Here is a 19,636-nt window from a genome sequence, read left to right on the forward strand (position 1 = left end):
TTTGAAGAGCACAAAGAGGCAGCACTATCATGCAGCAACAACCTTATCTCTGTCTTAACAGAGACTTTTATGAGCAATTTTCCTTTATTTTTTAACGTGAATGAGCAAGCTGGCATCTCTAGCAGTAGTAGTAGCACTAATGCACTTTTTGTAGTTAAGTACATGACTTCAGAAACTGGGAAATGCTGCTTTCATTCTTAGGGAGCATGTCTGAGACATCTTTGAACCATCTTTTATTATGACTCTTATTAAAAAGTCACCATCTCTTTAGAGGGAAGAGCCTAACTGTTAATAATAGACCAAACAAGCACTGCACATTGCCCATAACCACTTCCCTTGGGGATACAGCATTAAACCATTTGTGATGAAGTACAGGTTTCCCTCGCTTTATGTGGATTCTGTATACGCGAATTCACTTTTATGCGATGACCCTTTTAATACCAAAAATTCGTTATGTGCAAGGTAAATTTGCTCTTATGCAATTGGCGTGGTGGAAACCTGCAATCAGCTACTCTGTGCGGTGCACTGTGGGAGTGATGCACACCAAAATATAGTCTCCTGTGTGAATCTGTGCTCCTCGCTCGTTGTCTTTGACATGTGTTTCTGTAGTTGCCATCCCCATTAGGATAATGCCCTGTGCTTGTGTATACTTTCTGCTGTTGGTGAGTACCAAAATTGTCTTGTAAAAGTGGTAGAAGTGGGTCTGGGTGTCAGTACAGTCGAGGTTTTTACAATATAACAAATAGGGATACATGCGAAGTGGGTTCCCTTTTTGTGAATTCGAGTTCGGCACCGTTTTCCAGGAACGCATGTACAGCATAAAGCAAGGGAAACCTGTATGAGCAAATGCTGGCTCAAGGACAGAAGAGCAGTAAGCCACCTTTTTAATGAGTATTAGGAAAAAGTAGCGAGCATACAAGAACAATTGCATCTCAGAGGTGAGATTGGCCATTCTCACTTTATTCCTGCTCCAAGTCAAAGCGACTTGTACTTTGGAAAGGAAATCAAATAGTAAATGGTTCTTTAGCCATATAGAATTAAAAGAGAACAAGGAAAGAAAGAGTTATTAAACCATGAAAATGGCATAGCGATTAACAATTACCTATGTTTAGGCCAAAAACTAAATAAACACTTTGATTTTTAAGAACAATGATACTGAACCTTGAAAAAGGCAAGGTGGCTTTATGGAGATTATGGAATTATCACATCTGAGATACAAGAAACCCTTAAATAGCTTTCTCTGCTAATATTGGGGAACCAGATATTCATCCCAGAATCCTGAAAGATCTGGTGCATGAAGTTGTAGGTTCAGTAGCAAGGCTCTGTAATAAATCTGTCAAGTCAAGATGGGACTGTAGGAGACTAAAGGCTTTATAGTAAATCTGTCTAGTCAGGAGGGGATTGGAGAAAAGCAAATTTAGGTCTCCTCTTTAAAATGGGGTGGGGAGATAAGGAGTGGTTCATGCAATTACAGGCCCATTGGAAGAGTAGCTCTTATTTTTTTTGTAGTAAAAAAAAAAATGAGTGAAATAAATTTTTTAAATGGGATGCCGCTAAATTCAGAAAAGTTTTCGAGGGTTGCCTTGAGTCTAAAAAGTGTGAGAACCACCAACATAGACACTCAAACCTTAATCTCTCTTAAGCGACTTTCCCCACACACCCGGAAGTTTGCACATTGATGATATTGAAATGTGAAGCTACTGGGCTTGTCAGATCAAATCTCTTCCCTGATGCAAGTTGCCTAATACTTAAACCAGTGGTTTGCAATCTTGTTAGGCTCAAACTGCACCCCACATTAGTCTCAAGGCACCCCTTGGAAAGTGCTGTCTTTTAGCTTTCACTCCTTTTTTGAGTACAGAAAAACAGAATATTTTTTCTGTTGCTGAAAATTTAGAAAAACCATAACAGGTCATGTTTAGGTTTGTCTTGCAAACCATGTGTGGGTGTTTGAACACCCAACATGCTAATATTTCATGGCACCCTTAAAAGGATCTCATGGCACTCAGGTACAGTAGTGCTGGGGTTGATTTGCAGCATTTGAATGGAGGTGCCTGTTAAAACAATCTGCATTTGGTCCTCAACAAATAAACAGACTCTGTGGGGCTTTGGAAAAATATAAAATCTATTTCATGGCAAAATTTCCCTTAAATAGCTTAGATTTCACATCCAGTCCTGTCATAAGCTAGTTAATGTTCCTATTAGACCAATGGTAGGCAACCTTTTCAGGCTGCAGACCACAGCAACCCAGTTTGAATCAGACAGGGGAAAATGTGGGCGCTAGGATCCAGCTACTGCTGCCGCTTCTCCCCATAGTAACATTGGAAGATTGCCTGCAGCTCATGCTCTTCTCTCCAGTGGCACAGGCAAGTTTCTGCTGCCCCCACTGCCAAAGCCACAGGGCAGATCAAATAACTCTGCAGACTAGAACCGGTCTGTGGGCCATAGGTTGCTAGTCCTTGCATTAGACAGCTCCTTAGGGCCTCATTCTGGTATGAGAAAGGGCGGTCCTGCAGCAAGTCTCTGAAATTGTCTGTCAGAATCCATAGGGTTTCTGTATGCACCTCCATTTCCTGAGTCCCACAAGTATCAGTTTCATACTTCCACCACTGTCTGGGTCGTAGAAGTTCTGAAGGAGCTTCCTAGAGTGGGACTCTGAAGGCACCATCAACAAAGACGGGGGGTTAACTTCTGTAACACAACTCCAAGCTACAGTATGCTGATCCTTCATGACCTCTCTTTTTCAGAGCTAACCTGCAACTAGCACTGGAAGTAGAGAACTCAGGGAATAGTTGCCCAGAACAGCTAGGGATAGAGGGATTTGTGCATCTCCCCGCCTTCACAGTCGCTTTCAGAATGTTTCATGGCTACGTGACTTTGCACATTGTGAATCCATAGAGGCAACATAGGCAAAAAGTAGGAGCTGTATACAATAAGTGATCACCCCACTGTTTATATACCATCTATGTTATTTAAATGCAATGGAATTCTTTCTATGAGAATGCTGCCAGTGTATCTAAAAGTGAATACTGTTATCAAAATCTGTATATAACTTTGCTTTTATGCTGAAGTTGTGGAATCCAGTTTCATTATCTCACATTCTGCTATTTTCCCATTTTAGTAATATTTTTTTTCATTTGTAGTATAAGCACTTACATTGCTGTTTATGTCAGTGTTTCTCAGAGCCATGTAATATCTTCTATTTATTGCTTTTTGGAGCACTAGGGATGTCACAGCTAAATTTTGAAGCACATTGTTCTTTATGGTGCAAAATAATTCTACAGCAGGACAATATTTCTCATACTTATGTAAAAAGATAAAATAAGTCCAACTATATTAAAGCACCACCTACAGGCTATTATTTAATCAAGATAGTTAAACCAAAAGCTCACTAAGGTCTTGTCTAGAATGGGAATCTCAGGAAAATTAAGGCAAATGAATTAATTCTGTAAATCATATGGCTAGAAGGGACCTCAAGGGACATCTACTCAAATTTGCTGCATAGAAATAGGTGTATTATACCTAAACCATCTGTGTCAGTTACCTATCCACCTTCTTTTTAACGGTGTCCATGACATTCCCTACCTAGCTGCTCTGACACTAGAAAGTTTTTCCCCTGTGATTTAACCTGAATCTGTATACCTGTATTTTAGACCCTTCTTGTCCTATTCTCAGCAGCTAGGGAGAATGGTTGTTCACTACCCTCGTCATGGCACTCTGTCAAACACTGGACAATTATTTTGGTGTCACCCGTAAATCTTCTTTTCATCCAACTGCCAGCCCCTTCAGCTTTTCCTTTTATGTCTTGAGTCCATATCCCGTTAGGATAGCATCATGTATCTTGGGTGTGATAGTACTGGTAATACAACCCAAGATTGTATTAACCTGTTTTGCAACAATGTCACACTGCTGACTTGCATCTAGTTTGTGATTTACTTGTAGCCCTTGATTCCTTCCCAGCCCTTGATTCCTTCCTATTTTCCACTTTCTACTAAAGTATTTGCTTTTTCTTGCCTCTGTGAAGTTCCTTATACTATATTTTCTTGCCTACAACATGCCACAGAAAAACTATGCACTTTGTTTTTGAAAAACAGAACAAAAAAAAACATTTTTTCCAGAGTTGGGGCTGCATGGAGCAGGGGCAGTCTAATTGTCAGCTGACCTGCCCTCCCTTTCCTGCTTAACTAAAAGCTGAAACCCTGGCTGTTACTGAAGGCTGGTCTCCATGGTTGGCTCTGTAGTTTTGAAAAAAACAAGAGTCCTCAGGGCTGTGAAATAGAAGAGAGACCAGGAGCAGCTGGCAGACAGCAAAACTGCCTAAAGAAAGGTTAGCTTGATTAGTGGAATATTGAGACTGTTGAAAGAGGAGAGAGGATTATTAATACCTCGGGAGTGAAGAACAGTGAGCCATAAAGTCAACTGACTCCATGAGCTGCCTGAATAATAAAAGCCAACTGCTATGCACTGAAGAGCAGGAATCAAAGTAGGATGCTTCTACTTTGGGCAGAATATCAGTTTCCCCAATTCAGACATGCATCCCAATTTTAGAAAAATGTGCACATTATGCCAGTATATATGGTATTTGTACTTGTTGAGTTTCATTTTTAATTTCATGGTGCCAGTTTGCTGAGACTGATGAGATTTTAATTCTGTCCTTTAGTGTTTGTTGTCATTAGTGTCATCTGAAAATGTGAACATCTCCACACCTTTAAGTCTTTAATAAAGATGTTGAACAACACTAGACCAGAACTAATCCCTGAGGGACCCAGTTCAATATTTTCTCCCAGTTTCATATTGATCCATTAGTTACAACTCATTGCCTGTCATCTTTCAAGCAACTGTGTATTCATTGTATGGTCATTTTTTCTAGTCCATGTTTCTCCAGCATACAAACGCCTTGAAGAGACTTTTGGATGTTTATCTTGCTGGGATCCTGGGATCCCTGCTGACTTCCTGCCCATGGGGCAGGGGGCTGGACTCGATGATCTTCCAAGGTCCCTTCCAGCTCTAATGTCTATGAATCCATGTGATATGCACCATGTCAAAAGTCCTACTGATGTCAAGATATATAACTGCTGCATTCCCTTTGTCTTCAGTTATCCTGTCAAAGAAAGAAACTAGTTTGGCTTGACGTGGTTTGTCTGTAACAAACAAATATTTCTTAAGAAATGGAACCTTAAAACCTACTGATTTGACATTCTTGTGTATTTTGCTGTTCGTCTGCCTTGCTGTTTTTAGAATTATGAACTTCCTCAGTTCATGACCATCTCTACCCATTCTGCAATCACTGTTTTTTAACCAATTCTTCCCTATTGATTAGAACCCATTCAAAAATAATTCCCTGGTTGATTCTTCAACTTTCTGGACCAGAAAGTTGTTCTTGTGCATTAGGAACTTGCTGGACATTTTGGGCTAAATTCTGTTTCATTTTGTGTCTATATGGCACATCTGCAGCTGCATAACTACAGTTTATAGGAGTTATACATCATTTAAATTCTGTTTCTCCACTATAGCAAAATGGAATGACCCTGTGGGCAATAAAACAGAAGGAATGGGGCCTTCCCACAGTTCTGTAATGCCGGTTAGGGCATAGCTTCCCTTCCACACTGTGATTTGCAGTTCATCTTTCTTGCTCCCCCACACGCCTCAAATTGGTGTGTAGGCATTGAAAATAAACGATGTAGGTAACCTATATTTTTTGCTCCGCATTGTCTTTAGCCTTATTGGAATTTCTACCCCCTTCTCCAGAATTCATCCAGTTCCCCATCCTTCATTCTTACTTTTTGATGTATCCTGTCCATTTCTGTCACCATCCCTCATGAAACCTATATTAAACCCTCCTCACCAGGTTTGCTGGTCACTATCTAGAGGTGCTGTTCATAAACTTCATCTCATGGAGCCCACTCATGCCCAGCAGTCTTCTATCATAGAATATCTTTCCATTGTCAAAGATGTCCAAGCCCCTCTTTTAGTAGTCATCTTCATAACTATGCATTCGGGTTCAGGGTGCACATTGATGTCTGTGCCTTGATCTTCACAAAGAGGGTCGATGAGAGTGGTATTAGTGCCCCTAACTCTAACACCTAATTATCCCTCTGCTTAGATGTTTGCTATCTTCTTTCATCTGTTCAGGTTCCCATCTGGCAGCCTCAGAAGCAAGCTGCCCATTTTTTTGGCCGTAATTAAATGAGTCTGATGACGAGTCTCAGCAACCTGTCTACCATGTTCTGAATTCAAGCTCCAGATGGGCACCATCACCCAGAGTCAGACCAACAGATTGGTTTCTCCCTCCCCCTATGAAGGAGTCTGTGACCCCCATCCTTCTCCTTTTCTTGGGCCATGGACCTTCCATTTTTAGGTTATAGGTTTCCTAACTTCCAGTCAGTGTTAGTGTTGCATGTTCCAGCTGAGATACTCTCTGTAGTAGCTCTGAGAAGAACCTGGAAGTTGGTTGCTCATCTCTGTGAGTTCAGTGTCTTACAGTTCACTTCTTCCTGGTTGTCAAAAACTGCCAAATCTCTTACTTATTTTTCAGCCTCACTTTTTCTCCTTGCTGTATCTGTAGCAAGAATTCTTTACTACTGTCCAGGAAGTCTTCCCTTTCTCTGCTGGCCACCAATTAGCATTCAGTGCACATGTCCTTAAGAAGCAAAACCTAGTATATCCCCTTCAGCTTATAGCAACCACTCTTGTAGCTGCACTCCTCTTTCTAAAGTTAACTCTTTAAAGGCCCATATGGATGTTCCTGTCCTAAAATGGCCAAAGGACATTGTAACTTGATTCTTTTTAATTTCCCTGGGTGTCTCCATATAGACAGGGCTTTGGTCTTACTCTTCAACTTCAGTGTTGCCTAAAACTACCCTTGAGAGTTTTTCATTTTTAAATAATATAAGTTATTAAACAAACATGATCATGTTTTATGTTGCTTTAGAAAACCATAGATATTTGTTAACCATTTTGTTTACTGTATTTAGAGGGAGATGAAGAAGATGAAGCTAACAAAATAGAGGCTTTGCATAAGAGAAGGAACCTCCTGGCAGCATTTAGCAAACTTATTATATATGATATTGTGGACATGCATGCAGCAGCAGATATCTTCAAGCACTATATGAAGGTATGGTTCTGTGGGTTTTTTATACTCCTCCTGAATGAGCAAAGAAATTGTGGCTGGAAAAGACTTGAAACATTAGGTCATCCTCCTCTTCTGTCCACTAGACCAGAAGTTTCTTGTTGCACCTTCATGAGCACTTTTTCTGATCTGATTTTAATTTATTACTACAGTTTTCCCCTTTCAACTACCCCCAGTGCTGAGATGCATCAGTCTCTGGGCTTCAGCGTGCTGACCTTTAATAAGAAAAATAGTATATTGCAAGCAGTGGAAAGCATTGGCCCTGCAGTAGCCTGCATTATGCACGTATGCTTAGGCTTAAGAAAGAGGTTGTCCCTTTGAAACCCTGTTTGGGACCTGCACTAGGGAAGAGCTGTTACATCTAACTCTGAAGTGTAGGTCTCTGTCTCTGCAGAAGTTGCTATAAAATTACCCTTCATCATCCCTCAATTGCATGATGCTCTTATCACCATTTTTAACTGTTTACAATATGATCAGCACTGAACGCACCACGGTGTGAAGGCAGCGCCTGCCCTGAATTGTTTGCACTCTAGTACACAGAAAGAAAAGAAAAGAAAAGAAAAAAATCAAGTCATTCTGTGAAGCCCAGAACACATGATGGCTTACTGTGCTTGTGTTTGTTTTGCTCTTTTGTGCAAATTCTAGAAGCAAGAAAAAGGGATGAAGATGTGAATAGAGCAGGTACTGACTTATTATGGTCAGATGATTGGTTTTGTAGGCTGGTCTGGACTTACCCTTCATTATAAGTGGAATGTGTTTTGAAATAGTTACATGATTCTTTGGTGATCCTTTACACTGATCTTCACTGGCTGCTCAGCAATTTGCTGGCTCTGGCTCTATAATCCCTGGTGAAACATTGTCCCTACCATATGCCAATGAGATATATTACTGGGCCTATCTGATCATGTTCCCCACTATCTGAAAGCTTCTCCGACAACCTTGGTTTCCCATTTTCTGTTGCATCAAATACAATTTGTAGGTACCACCTAGATAAAGCTCTGGTAGAATCTGCCCCTCCTTCTATATCATCCCTTCTCAAGTGTTATATTGAGTCCATTGACTGCCAACGTTCCCAGGCCTGTCTACCTGACCATCAGGTTTTTATGTAGCCACCTCTGTTCCTTTTTCCACCTGGCCCTTCTGTGCATAATAAGACATCCCAAAGCTAATCCACAAGGCCTCTGGGCTGTCCACGTATAGGTCCCTGGTAAAGACCAATTCCCATGATTCTGTTTTTAGTGAATCAAGATGATTCATTTAAACTGTATATATTTTGTCTAGTTTTCCTCCTACTGTCAGTTCTCAGATTGTGGGTAGTTCTTCCTTGGGTTAAGAGCTGCCCTACTCGGGGACAAATGAACAAATTATGTTAAACTAACAGGGAATGAGGATTTACTGCCCATCTGCTGCTCTGCAGGAACTTCCTGGGCTTATTCTTACTCCACAGTAAGTGAAAGTTTAACCAAGGTCATGTACCCATGAGTAAAAATTGCTATGCGCAGTAAGACCGCTTCCCTTCAAATTCTCTCTAATTTGTGCACTTGTCCATAGTCTGAGTGTTTGGAAAGCACCTGCCACATACAGTGGATGGTACTGTAAATAAATGATTGGTAATAATCAGAGAAGAATAGTGCAGATCTCCCATCAACTATTTGTTGGCACTTATCTATAGCTAAAGGGCTCTTGTCATCTGTTCCTTCCATTATTTACAATAGAAAATAATCTCTACTGTTTTATAGATACTACTGTTTCATTTATCCATGTCTGTAATCAATTTTGAACTGTTAGTAGCATCAAGTTCTAATGGGATCAATGGTATTTTTAGTTTTCTAAGAAAAGGGTGGGGTCTTTCAGAAAAGAACATTGCTAAATTGAAAACATTACAGGAAATATACTCACTAGTCACCTTCACCAAAAACTACCTTATCTTCATAAGAAGAAATAATTTGGGTATACCATTTCATTCTGTTTGTTTTAAAAGCTAGTGACAGTTAAAGGCAGTTGTGGATTTAATTACTGAATCCAGCTACTAACCTATCTCCCTTTAGGTACTAGGACTTTGACACCTGGCATGTGGAGAAAGTATGGTTTGCAGATATGGCTTGTTTGAACTACTTACTGCCTTCTCAAAAATAAGAATTACAAATGAACATTTCTATTAGGAAAATCATTAGTTATGCAAAGGAAATGGAATTTTATCTTTAAAAGTGTGGTTTTCTTCTCTTTTCTCTTAGTACTACAATGACTATGGAGATATCATTAAGGAAACATTGAGTAAAACAAGGCAAATCGATAAAATCCAGTGTGCAAAGACACTAATTCTCAGTTTGCAGCAGGTAAGGAATTTGTGTGATGATTGTTCTCATTCCAAAAACTCCTACACAAGGCTTTCTCCAGTACCCTCTACTCCCAATAAAAGTCCAGTCCAAGGAAAAGTATGAACAGTAATTATTAGGCTGTGTCCAACTAGTAACTCATTTTAAGCTAGAGAATTTTGGATGGTCTTTCCCCTTTTCACATCTGCTGCATCTGCTCCATGGTTTTCCTAAATATTTACTTAGCAATGAACTTTAAGTTTCTGCTTATCACAGTTTTGCCCTTGCACTATTGCAAAGCATGTTTGCAGCTTTTAAGTCACTTTACTGGCTCTTCTGTAAATCCTTTCTAATCTTAGTAGAGTTTCTTATTACTAAGTTAGTATCTTTTTTAAGTTTGGGAGCCAGAACTGGATAGTATTCTGGTTATGTTCTCTTCAGTGTTGTAAAGAGAGGTAATACCACCTCCCTACTCCTTGATATTACCATAGGGATGCATTCTAGCATTGGGTTTTGCCTTTTAGCTGTCTCCTTGCTCTGGGAGCTCATGCCCAATTGGTTATGTATCATGACTCCTAAGAATATGGACAAAGGTACTTTTTAGCTAATGTAAAAGAACATCTGCATGTTTCCATAGTAATGCTTGTTAGCTAAATTGCCCTACCTTTTAAACCCAAATAAAGAAGGGTTAAAATTGGAGCAGTTTTGCTATACTTGTATTGCTAGAGAACCATACAAGTGTAACAGTTGCATTGTACTCTTTACTAAGCAAAAGCATGATCCAGTGGCAGGAAGTTGAATTTAGACCAATTAAGACTGGAAGTGAAAACATTTTTATCAAGTTAATTAAATACTGGAAGAATTGATCAAGGAATGTGGTGGAATCTCCATCACTAATATCATTAAATTAGTATTTTGTATCTTTCTAAAGATAGCCCAGCCATATATTATACGACTTGATGCCATAATTAGAGGAGGTCAGACTACATGATCGTAATAATCAATTCTGGCATTAAACACTTGGAAGCCTGACTTTTGCACCTCCTATTGAACCTTCTGGTTTTGGCATATGCTGTATTCTTTTTCAAATGCACTCTTTTATACTGTGCCATGATATTCATTCTTAAGATTTTCAAGACTTATTTTCTTGACTTCCTTTCACATTATTGCAAAATGTCTACTCCAACCCGCAGAGAAGTCAGGGGGAGTAAAATCAAACCATGGATGTTCTTACTTACTTTTAACCAAGTTTGCTTTTGGAAAATCTGATATTTCTGTACAGTTCTCCCACAAGAACATACATTTTAGTAAGCTGAGTTCAAGTAGCTCCCAGCCACAAGAGCCAACCTCTCTTGTTATTTTTATTATTTCCAAGCAGATCCCCCCTGCTGATAAAAAGCAAATAAGAATGTTTTACTTCCTCTCTATTATCTGCAGCATGTTCATGAAATTGTAAGATGTGTTCTCTGTGATGTAATAACAATATCTATATTGAGCTCTGCAAAGATTTTATGATCCAACATATAAAATGCTACTTAAGATTGCAGCCAATTACAGTATCCTTTGGTTTCAAACTCGGCTTTGATTTGTTCAGAAATTCTCCTCCTATAGCATCATGTGCTATGTTTACTGCATTTCTCATTTAGTGTATCATTTGTGTGCGTTTTATGCCTGCTTCTTTATCACCAAATTCTAAATCACTTTGTTTTGTTTTTTTAAACATTTGTGTCAATTGTTAAAGGAAATACCTAGGCAATGCTGAGTAAATTCCGGTAATCTCTCCTAGACATTTAAAACATCTGGCATATTATTAGATGTAAACAAGCTGTATAGATTGGAGCTAAACATTTCATATGTGAAAAAAATCCCGTTTTTCAACCCTGTCTCATCCTGTTTAGGATCCCATCCTGTTTAAATTTTCCCTTAGCGATGGTGCTGGTTCTGGATGTGCACTCAGAAAACTTGTGGGCAAGATAAACAAGGCAGGTCTTGCCAATAGAGAGGAGGATTGGATTATTACATAGGCAGAATTACCTTGTGGAGTGGCGCAGTAGACATAGTATGAATTAAACTATGGGATGTACAAGAGGGATTAATACCAAGAACTCTTGCCATAAGACTGAGCTAATAGATTGGAGGAAACAACAAATAGGATGTGGATGTACTGGCTGATTACTGGCAGCAGTAGCCTCCAGACCGGTGGAGGAAGCAGTGCCCATGCAGGAACCCAGGGGCTGCAAATCAGCCCCTGCAAGCCACCAGTAGGAAGCCCTGATATGCACCAACACCTGCTTTACAGTGCCCCTCTGCTGTCTACATTAGACAGGTGGGGCAATTCCTGCATGTCAGAATTAATGAGCATTGATCTGAGGTCAATTCCAGAAATACACACAAGCCCATGGGAGAACACTTTAAATGACCCTGGATGTTTCATCACTGACCTCAGAGTAGTTGTTGTTAAACAACAAAACTTTAAAAACCAGCTTTAACATGAAACTATGGAGCAAAAAATAATCCATGATCTAGATTGTGTTTTGTTGTTATGTGGATATATGTGGTATGATGTGGGTTCTTATCCCATTCCTGGACTAGCTTTTATAATCCCTATTTCTTTCAATGGGTTAACTGACTTTTCATCCCTATTGATCTCTTCACCTCACCTTCATCTCTCAGCAGTGCCCTCTTCCCCGTTTGCATTTAAATTCTCTTCTGTTTATAACCCATGCTTTCTGCGCGTCCAAGCATCTGATGACGTAGGCTGTTGCTGATGAAAGTTTATGCCACTCTTAATCAGTTAGTCTCTAAGGTGCCACCCTGTCCTGCCTTCTGCCTACGTTAAAAACAGATTAATTTAAACTAGAACAGGCACAAAGGAGCACTACTAAGATGATCAAGGGAAGGTAGAACTCATAAGAGGATATTAAACTTACAAAATGATATTAAAAGCACTTTGCCATTTAGCTTATCAGACTGAAAGTTGGAAGGGAATAGGATTATTTTCTATAAATACATTATCGGAGAGGAAGGTGTAATACCGAAGTTAAAAACAAGTATCAGCGTAGGATCAAATGCCTGACAAATCATCACTGTACCGTGTCAGGGTCCCAGGAACAGCTGTGATGCCCCCTAGTGTCTCTGCAGCCATGCTCTGCTCCACACCTAGGATGCCTTCCCTTCTCACCCACCACACCTGGATGGAAATGTAATAAATAGGGAGGCTGCCCATGGGCCTTCACATGCCCCCAGTTTAACTGGACCCCACTGGGCTCTGCTGTGCCCAGGTCCCTCGCCAGGCCTCTCTGGTTGACTGTCCTGCAGGGCACCTGCAACCTTAAGGGCTAATCGTGCGGCTCTAGTCGTCCCCTACACCCCAAGCCCTCATGGGTGTTACAGTAACGATGTTCTCCTGTTGGCACTTCAGCCTCCTCCCCTTTACTCTACCTAGGCCTTATAGCCTGGGCTCACTGTATCAGGCCTGGCTTTGAGGCACTAGCTCTCATTTGGCCTTTTCAGGTACCAGGCCCCTGCCTGGTTGTGCCCCTGTTGAGGACCTGGCCCCTGCCTCGCTCTGTGGCCTTGCACTATGCCTGCTCCAAGTTCAATAGTCATTTAGGCCTTGACCCTGCCCCTGGCAGGGCTCAAAACAGTCTTAGGTCCCTCAGGCACTAATGGGATCTCCATATGCTGCCCCTTACTGTCCCAACCCAAACCACCTGTTTAAACTGTAACATAAACACTGAGCCCCTGTGCTGCAACATAAACATAAAGGAAAGCAGCCCTCTGCAAACCTTCCCTCGCCCCTTGTGCTGGCATACCTCCTTATGAGCGCCCCAGGCCTCAGTGTCCCTACAGGCAGGAAAGCAGTCAGTTTGGCGTCCCTGGGTAGTTCTCCTGGGCAGGAGCTCTAAACCCTGCAGTTGGCAGGGCTAGACTGGCTTGCCAGCCGAAGCCTCCAGCTTAAATGCTCCCGGGGCTCTGCCCACTTCCAGGCTGCCTGCAGGTGCCTGCTAATTGCCTGCTTTGCCTTGTTGCCCTGGCTGCTGCTGCACCCTGCCTAGCCTGCAGTGCTCCCTGGCTGGGCTACTTTTTTCTTAAAGGAAAAAGGAGCCCCAGGCTCTCTGTTAGTCACAAGCAAATTCAGTTTCAAAATTAAGTTTCTAATGATTAGAGAAGTGAAGTTTTCGAATTGTTTTCCAAGCAAAGTAAGGGAGGCCAGGAACCTGAATTACTTCAAGATAGGAGTCAGTACGGTTGTAGAAAGGACAGTAGAATAGAATAAGGGAGTTCTGGGAGTTCTTATCAATGCTTGTGATGTGTGAATTCAAGTATTTAGTATTCTCATGATGGATTTGAAAAGAAACAGTGGTAATCCTGTGCTTCAAGGCTTCTCCCAGTCCCTCCAAGAGCCAAGATGATTTTTTCCCCCATGAATTCTTCATTTGACTTCTGGTGTGTGTAGGGATGGGAGTCTGATGTTGGCTACAACTAGAAGTGAGAGTTTGAGTGCAGTGTGCTGGTGCTCCTACGAGACCTTACAAATCTGTTCAGTGCCTGACTGGAAGGGCTTGCTCATATGATCAGGATCAAACCAATCCCTAGACTTGGAGTCAGGAAGGGATTTTTCTGCAGTGTCAGATTGGCAAAGAATGAGGGTTTTTGTCTTCCTCTAGCACAGAACAATAGTCTTTTTGATAGGGTCATCTCAGTATCTATTAACCTAATAGATACTCATCATCACAGTGACAAGGCATTGATGGCACCTTTGTCTTCCCTGCTGTTTACTTGTGTCCTATTGTAGGGTCTTTTAATAGAACGCCTGTGGCTGTGGTGTGTCAGAGGAGTTGGAGTGGATGATTTCTTGTACCCTTTGAACAAATAGTTGCTTATAAAGGACTGGATGCAATGTCTCAAAAATTCTCTTCCTGTCCTATGATCCCCCAAGTCACACTTACCATCATGTAGCATCTTATGTCTGATACAGCTCACTTGCTTATCTGGAAATTATGTACATGCAAGAGTCTCCTCTTCTCCTAGAAGCCATTCCAGTGCTCCTGGAATGCAAAGATCTTTTCTTCAGCTCATTAGATTGCCATAGAGTTTGCTTCCAGTATCTATCTTATCATTTCTCTCAAACATTTTTTTCACTGCCCTTAACATTAACCCCCCTGTGCCAGTCTGTTTGGGAGGAAAATTATTTCTACCTCTGTCCTGAGAGAAGCGGTGTGATAGCAAATGCTGTCTTCTGCACTGTGAGGCATTTCACTCTTTGTGTCATTCATGTTATCTTAGTTACATCTGGACTAGAATAAACAGTCCTGCTTTTATTCAGGATATGCTCAGCCATTCTCATCACATCTTTTGCTAGGACCTGGGCTATAATATACTTTTATCTGGGTCATAGATGACCTTAACCATATTCTGTACTAACAAGCAACAAAGAAAGTACTGATTTCTTTTTTTGTGGTTCTGTTTCAATATCTGCCTTTTGTCAACTGTTCTCTGCTTCTTCTCAGTCTTACCTTATTCTTATCTTATTCTAAATTTTTAAGTGCCTTGTGTCATAGTAACAGGATTTTCCTGTTGTCTCACTGTGTTAGCAAGTGTTGGCAGGGAAAGGACAGTTGACTTTTGAGAATTCACGGTGGCTATTAACTCCATGTTGCACATAAGGAAGAAGGAAGTGACTGCTTGGGATATGACATTATTCATCATATGGCATTATTACCCTATTCACAAAAACAGAGATGAATGTGTCCTGAGAAAGTATATGCAGACTTGCCATATGCTTGCTGAGAGAATATCTCCAGGTGACCTCTATATTAAACAGTTTTGGTTGTTTGTTGCCTTCCTTTCACTGCTGTGAAATTCTCTGCCCTTTTCCACAACCTTTTCCTCCACCGTTTAAATGTCTCCTTGTAGTACATCACTCTCCACATGTTTGTTTGTCAGTCCCCTTTGGATTCTTCTCTGTATTCACATTTTGCATAATCTTCTTTCACTGGGGCACACTTTCTGCCAGGTGCTACCTAGGAGACACAACCTCTCCTGCATGTCCAGTCAGCATGGGAATTCACATATCCATGCAATGAGAATTCCTATGTTTCTACCTCTTTTCATATACAACCTCATTGCGAAGGCCACCATCTTCTTCTTTGTATGTGAAAAAAGGAGGAACAGGGACACATAAGTCCTTTCTTTCCTCCATGTTAAGCCAAGAAAACCAGATGAGATAACAAGAGGTTTTTTGCTCCTTTTCCTAAAGTCAGGAGAGGGGAAAGGGGTGTAAAGACACACAGACACTCACCAGGACTAGTCAGTGATCTGTGGTTCTCTTCCACAAAACTCAAATAGCCCCTAAGGATTTTCACTCGCCATGGGGGCAGGAAACACTGGGCAACTATTTACCCTCAGACAGGGAGGCAAGGACTTGGAAAGCAGCTTAAGCCACTAGTGCAGGCAGAGTGCATGCTGAGGCAGCCTCTTTTTCTTAATTCATTCTTGCCACCCCTTAAAGGTGAGGAAGTTGGGTCATGCATCTCCAAGGGAATGCCCTAGGTCATCTGGTGTGACCCCTTATATCTTAGGTCATCATATTCACCCAGTTGCCCAAAAATATAAATATACAGGTAAATCCCATCTTTAAGAAAGATAGAAAAGTATTGTTTTAAAGACGTCAACAGATGGAAAATCCACCAGTGCTCTTGGTAGTTTGTTCCAGTGCTTAATTACTCCTCATTGTTAAAAATGCATGCCTCATTTTTTATTTGTCAGCTTCACCTTCGAGCCATTCATTTTTTCTGTGCCTTTCTCCACTAAATTAAAGAGCCCTTTAGCATCTGGAATTTTTCCCTGAAACGTACTTGTACATTGTAATCAAGTCACTGTTCAACACTTTTTTTTATAAGATAAAGAGATCGAGCTACTTAAGGCTCCCTTTAAGACATTTTTTGCAGCCTCAGATCATTTTTATGGCTCTTCCTTCTCCTCCAGGTTTCCACCATCATTTTAAAAATGTAAGCACCTGAACTGAACACAGTATTTTGATGTTGGTCCCTGTAATGCCATTTCACATGTAAAATCACTTCCATATTCCTATTCATTACTTCTGTCTTTAAAAAGATCACATTAACCCTTCTTGCTGTAGCATTACATGTTGACTTGCTTGTCCTCTGAGCCATAAGTCATTTGGAGTCACAGGTTTCCAGATTACAGTCCTGCATTCTGTAGCTACAGCTTGCTTTCCTTGTTCCATTTGCATTTTGCTATATTAAAACACATTTTGTTTGAATTGGTGCCACTTGCCAAGTAATTCAGATAACCCCTTGTGACTGCCCTGTCCTCATCTGTATTAACTGTTCTGTCAATGTTTATGTTATTGCTGATGTTATTAGCTGGGATTTTATATTCTTCTGCAGAATGTCATGAAAAACGTTTCCATTTGATGGTGATTTCTTGAAATATAGATCCTCTGCCATTTATACTGCTCATTTAAACCACTTAATACAGAAGTGTGCATGAATTAGAAGTTGTGCTGAGAGTATAAGCTTTCCACTGTGTTTCTTACTTCAGGAATTGCTAATATAGGGTCTAATCCAAAATGCATTTAACGTAGGGTCTCCTCCAAAATCCCTTTGACTTTAGTTGACTTTGGACAAGGCCATACACCAGGTAAAATCAGCTTTGGGTAAAGAAAAATTCCTGTAAAACATGCTTTCTATCTTATACGTTTTAACAGTTCAATTCTTTCTCCAGCTGTTTAATGAGCTTGTTCAGGAACAAGGTCCCAATTTGGACAGGACATCTGCCCATGTCAGCGGGATTAAAGAACTGGCCCGCAGGTTTGCCCTCACCTTTGGCTTGGATCAAATCAAGACAAGAGAGGCCGTGGCCACGCTACACAAGTGAGTGGTGGTAAATACTGTAAATTTATATATGCACTTAAACCAGAAGTTTCTCCCACCCAAAGGTACATAATCCCACTTGGTTTACATAGCCCACAATGATGGGCCGATGGCAGGGGAATCAGCAGCATGCAGGTCACAATCGCACTGGCAGCAGCTTGACAGCAAGGCAAACTGCTACAAAACATGCCAAGTCTGAATTCAGGTGCCTGAACTGAGAGCAAGGAGACTCTCCTGTCTTCTCCAGTAACCACACTGCTGGGCCCAGGCAGCTTGCTGTAAGAAGTTCCCTGAGTTATATGTTTTGGAAGAAAAACCTAAACTAACAGCATTGGAGAGAAGGAATAAGCTGGGACAAAAAGCCTAGCAAGACAAGGGGCAGAAACTGGAATTAGAGCCAGGGAGAGGGAAACTGGGATTATGAGTTGTGAGGAACACTGGGATTATTTGGGCTAGTGATTTGGCAGCTCTATGCAAAATCTACATCTGGGAGCCAATAGGGCTGGGGAGTCTGAAAAGTTGACAGGATACCAGATTGGTGGTTGAGAAGCACATTGAATGAGAAGCCAGGCGGTCATGAACTAAGGCTGGCTGGGCAAGGAGATACCAGGATTTGGCATCTGAAGAGATGAGACTAGGATTTGCTGGAAAAGGAGAATAGGACTAGGGTAAGGAGCCAGTGGTAAATAAAAAACAGAACTAGGACATGGACAGATTGGAGAAAACAGTGCAGAAGGGGTCAAGTCAGGAAAGAAATGGGGTAGGGTCATCACCCACTAGCGAACATACCTGTCCAGAGCCTAAAATGCAGCCAAAGACCCATGAGTCTCACCATTCCCTTGCTCTCAGAAGATATCCCTGAAACCTACTAGAAAAGCTTTCTTTCCCTTTTAGTGCCTGCCGACATAAACTACTGCAACCTACTACTGCTGTCGGTTCCACCATTAGCTCACATGGCAGCAGTCTGTGTTACAGACCAAAAGGGTCCAACCTAGCTGAACCATGTGGCTGTCAATAAGAGGCCACGGGTGAAATTGCTGTAAGTTTTTCTCAGTTTGTCAGAGACCTAATAACATATTTCATATGTCTTTACCCCAGGGATGGTATAGAATTTGCCTTCAAGTACCAGAATCAGAAAGGACAAGACTATCCACCTCCTAATCTTGCTTTCCTTGAGGTTCTTAGTGAATTTTCTTCTAAACTCCTGCGGCAGGACAAAAAGACTGTGTAAGTGATACCCTCATTTCCCTGTTTACACGCTTTGCTAAACTGTGTCATTCATCATTTTAGCGAGCGTTTAAGATGTCTGCCTCAAGGATTTTGCAGTACTGTTACTTCAGCTATCTGCATGCCTTTAACCCTCTGTATATGCATAGTTCCAGTGAAGTCGGTGGCCTCTACTTGCATGCTTAAAAGCTAATCAACAGATATCTTGGCAGGATGAGTGCTGTAATGCCATTCTGCTTTAAGAATTAACAGTAGTTCATTTTTGCAAGTTATTCTTTATGCAGGTATTCAATGGAAAATCTAATATTTTCTTTTATGGTAACTTAAAAAAAAGTTGATGGACACAGGAGGGCCTTGTACAGGTTGATCAGAGGAGAAAAAGCACAGAAACAAGCTTCTCTATTCACTGCCTTTTATTTTCACAGTCACTCCTACTTGGAGAAGTTCCTGACTGAACAGATGATGGAAAGGAGGGAAGATGTATGGCTCCCACTAATTTCCTATAGAAATTCACTGGTTACTGGTGGCGAAGATGACAGGATGTCTGTGAACAGCGGAAGTAGTAGCAGCAAAGCCTCCTCAGTGCGGAATAAGAAAGGCCGACCTCCACTTCACAAAAAAAGGGTAGAGGGTATGTATGGTTTTACATTATGGGGTGTGGGGGCTAGTCTTCTTTAGCATGTGTTTATAAATCTCTTAAAAGCTCATTTTCTTCCATTAGATTCTTATGGCTTATTAGTTAACACAAGTATATAAGTACATGCTTCATGGAGAAGACTTGTTTAATATATCCTTAGAACTTCATTTTTCATTCTAGAATTTCCTATACATGTATATATTTGCCTGCCCTTGGGACCACACACTGAGATTTGTCATTCCAAAAGCATTTAGAAACAGTTACTACAAAACTGGAGGCAAGTTAATAGGGAGGTACTTATTAACACCTCACTTAGTAGAAACTAGCCCTTCGCCTGTATTGAGCCATGTCTGAAATGTGCATCAACCTTGTGCAGGGCCACTGAGAACAACATTGTCCTTTGGGACCACAGATAGTCTTCAGAAAGGAT

General features: G+C 41.0%; 1 protein-coding gene across 2 annotated transcripts in view; it reads left to right on the plus strand.

Moving 5' to 3' along the window:
* The window catches only part of STAG1 (STAG1 cohesin complex component), a 304,994-nt gene that overhangs the window by 274,751 nt on the left and 10,607 nt on the right, over positions 1–19,636 (plus strand). For both annotated transcript variants that reach the window (XM_059730741.1, XM_059730742.1), the window contains 5 exons: positions 6,972–7,111; positions 9,361–9,462; positions 17,194–17,342; positions 18,441–18,569; positions 18,995–19,200. In XM_059730741.1, the coding sequence (XP_059586724.1) occupies positions 6,972–7,111; positions 9,361–9,462; positions 17,194–17,342; positions 18,441–18,569; positions 18,995–19,200 (726 nt within the window). The remainder of the gene's footprint in view (positions 1–6,971; positions 7,112–9,360; positions 9,463–17,193; positions 17,343–18,440; positions 18,570–18,994; positions 19,201–19,636) is intronic.

This window comes from Alligator mississippiensis, chromosome 7 (genome assembly GCF_030867095.1).
Source record: "Alligator mississippiensis isolate rAllMis1 chromosome 7, rAllMis1, whole genome shotgun sequence".
Lineage (NCBI taxonomy): Eukaryota > Metazoa > Chordata > Crocodylia > Alligatoridae > Alligator > Alligator mississippiensis.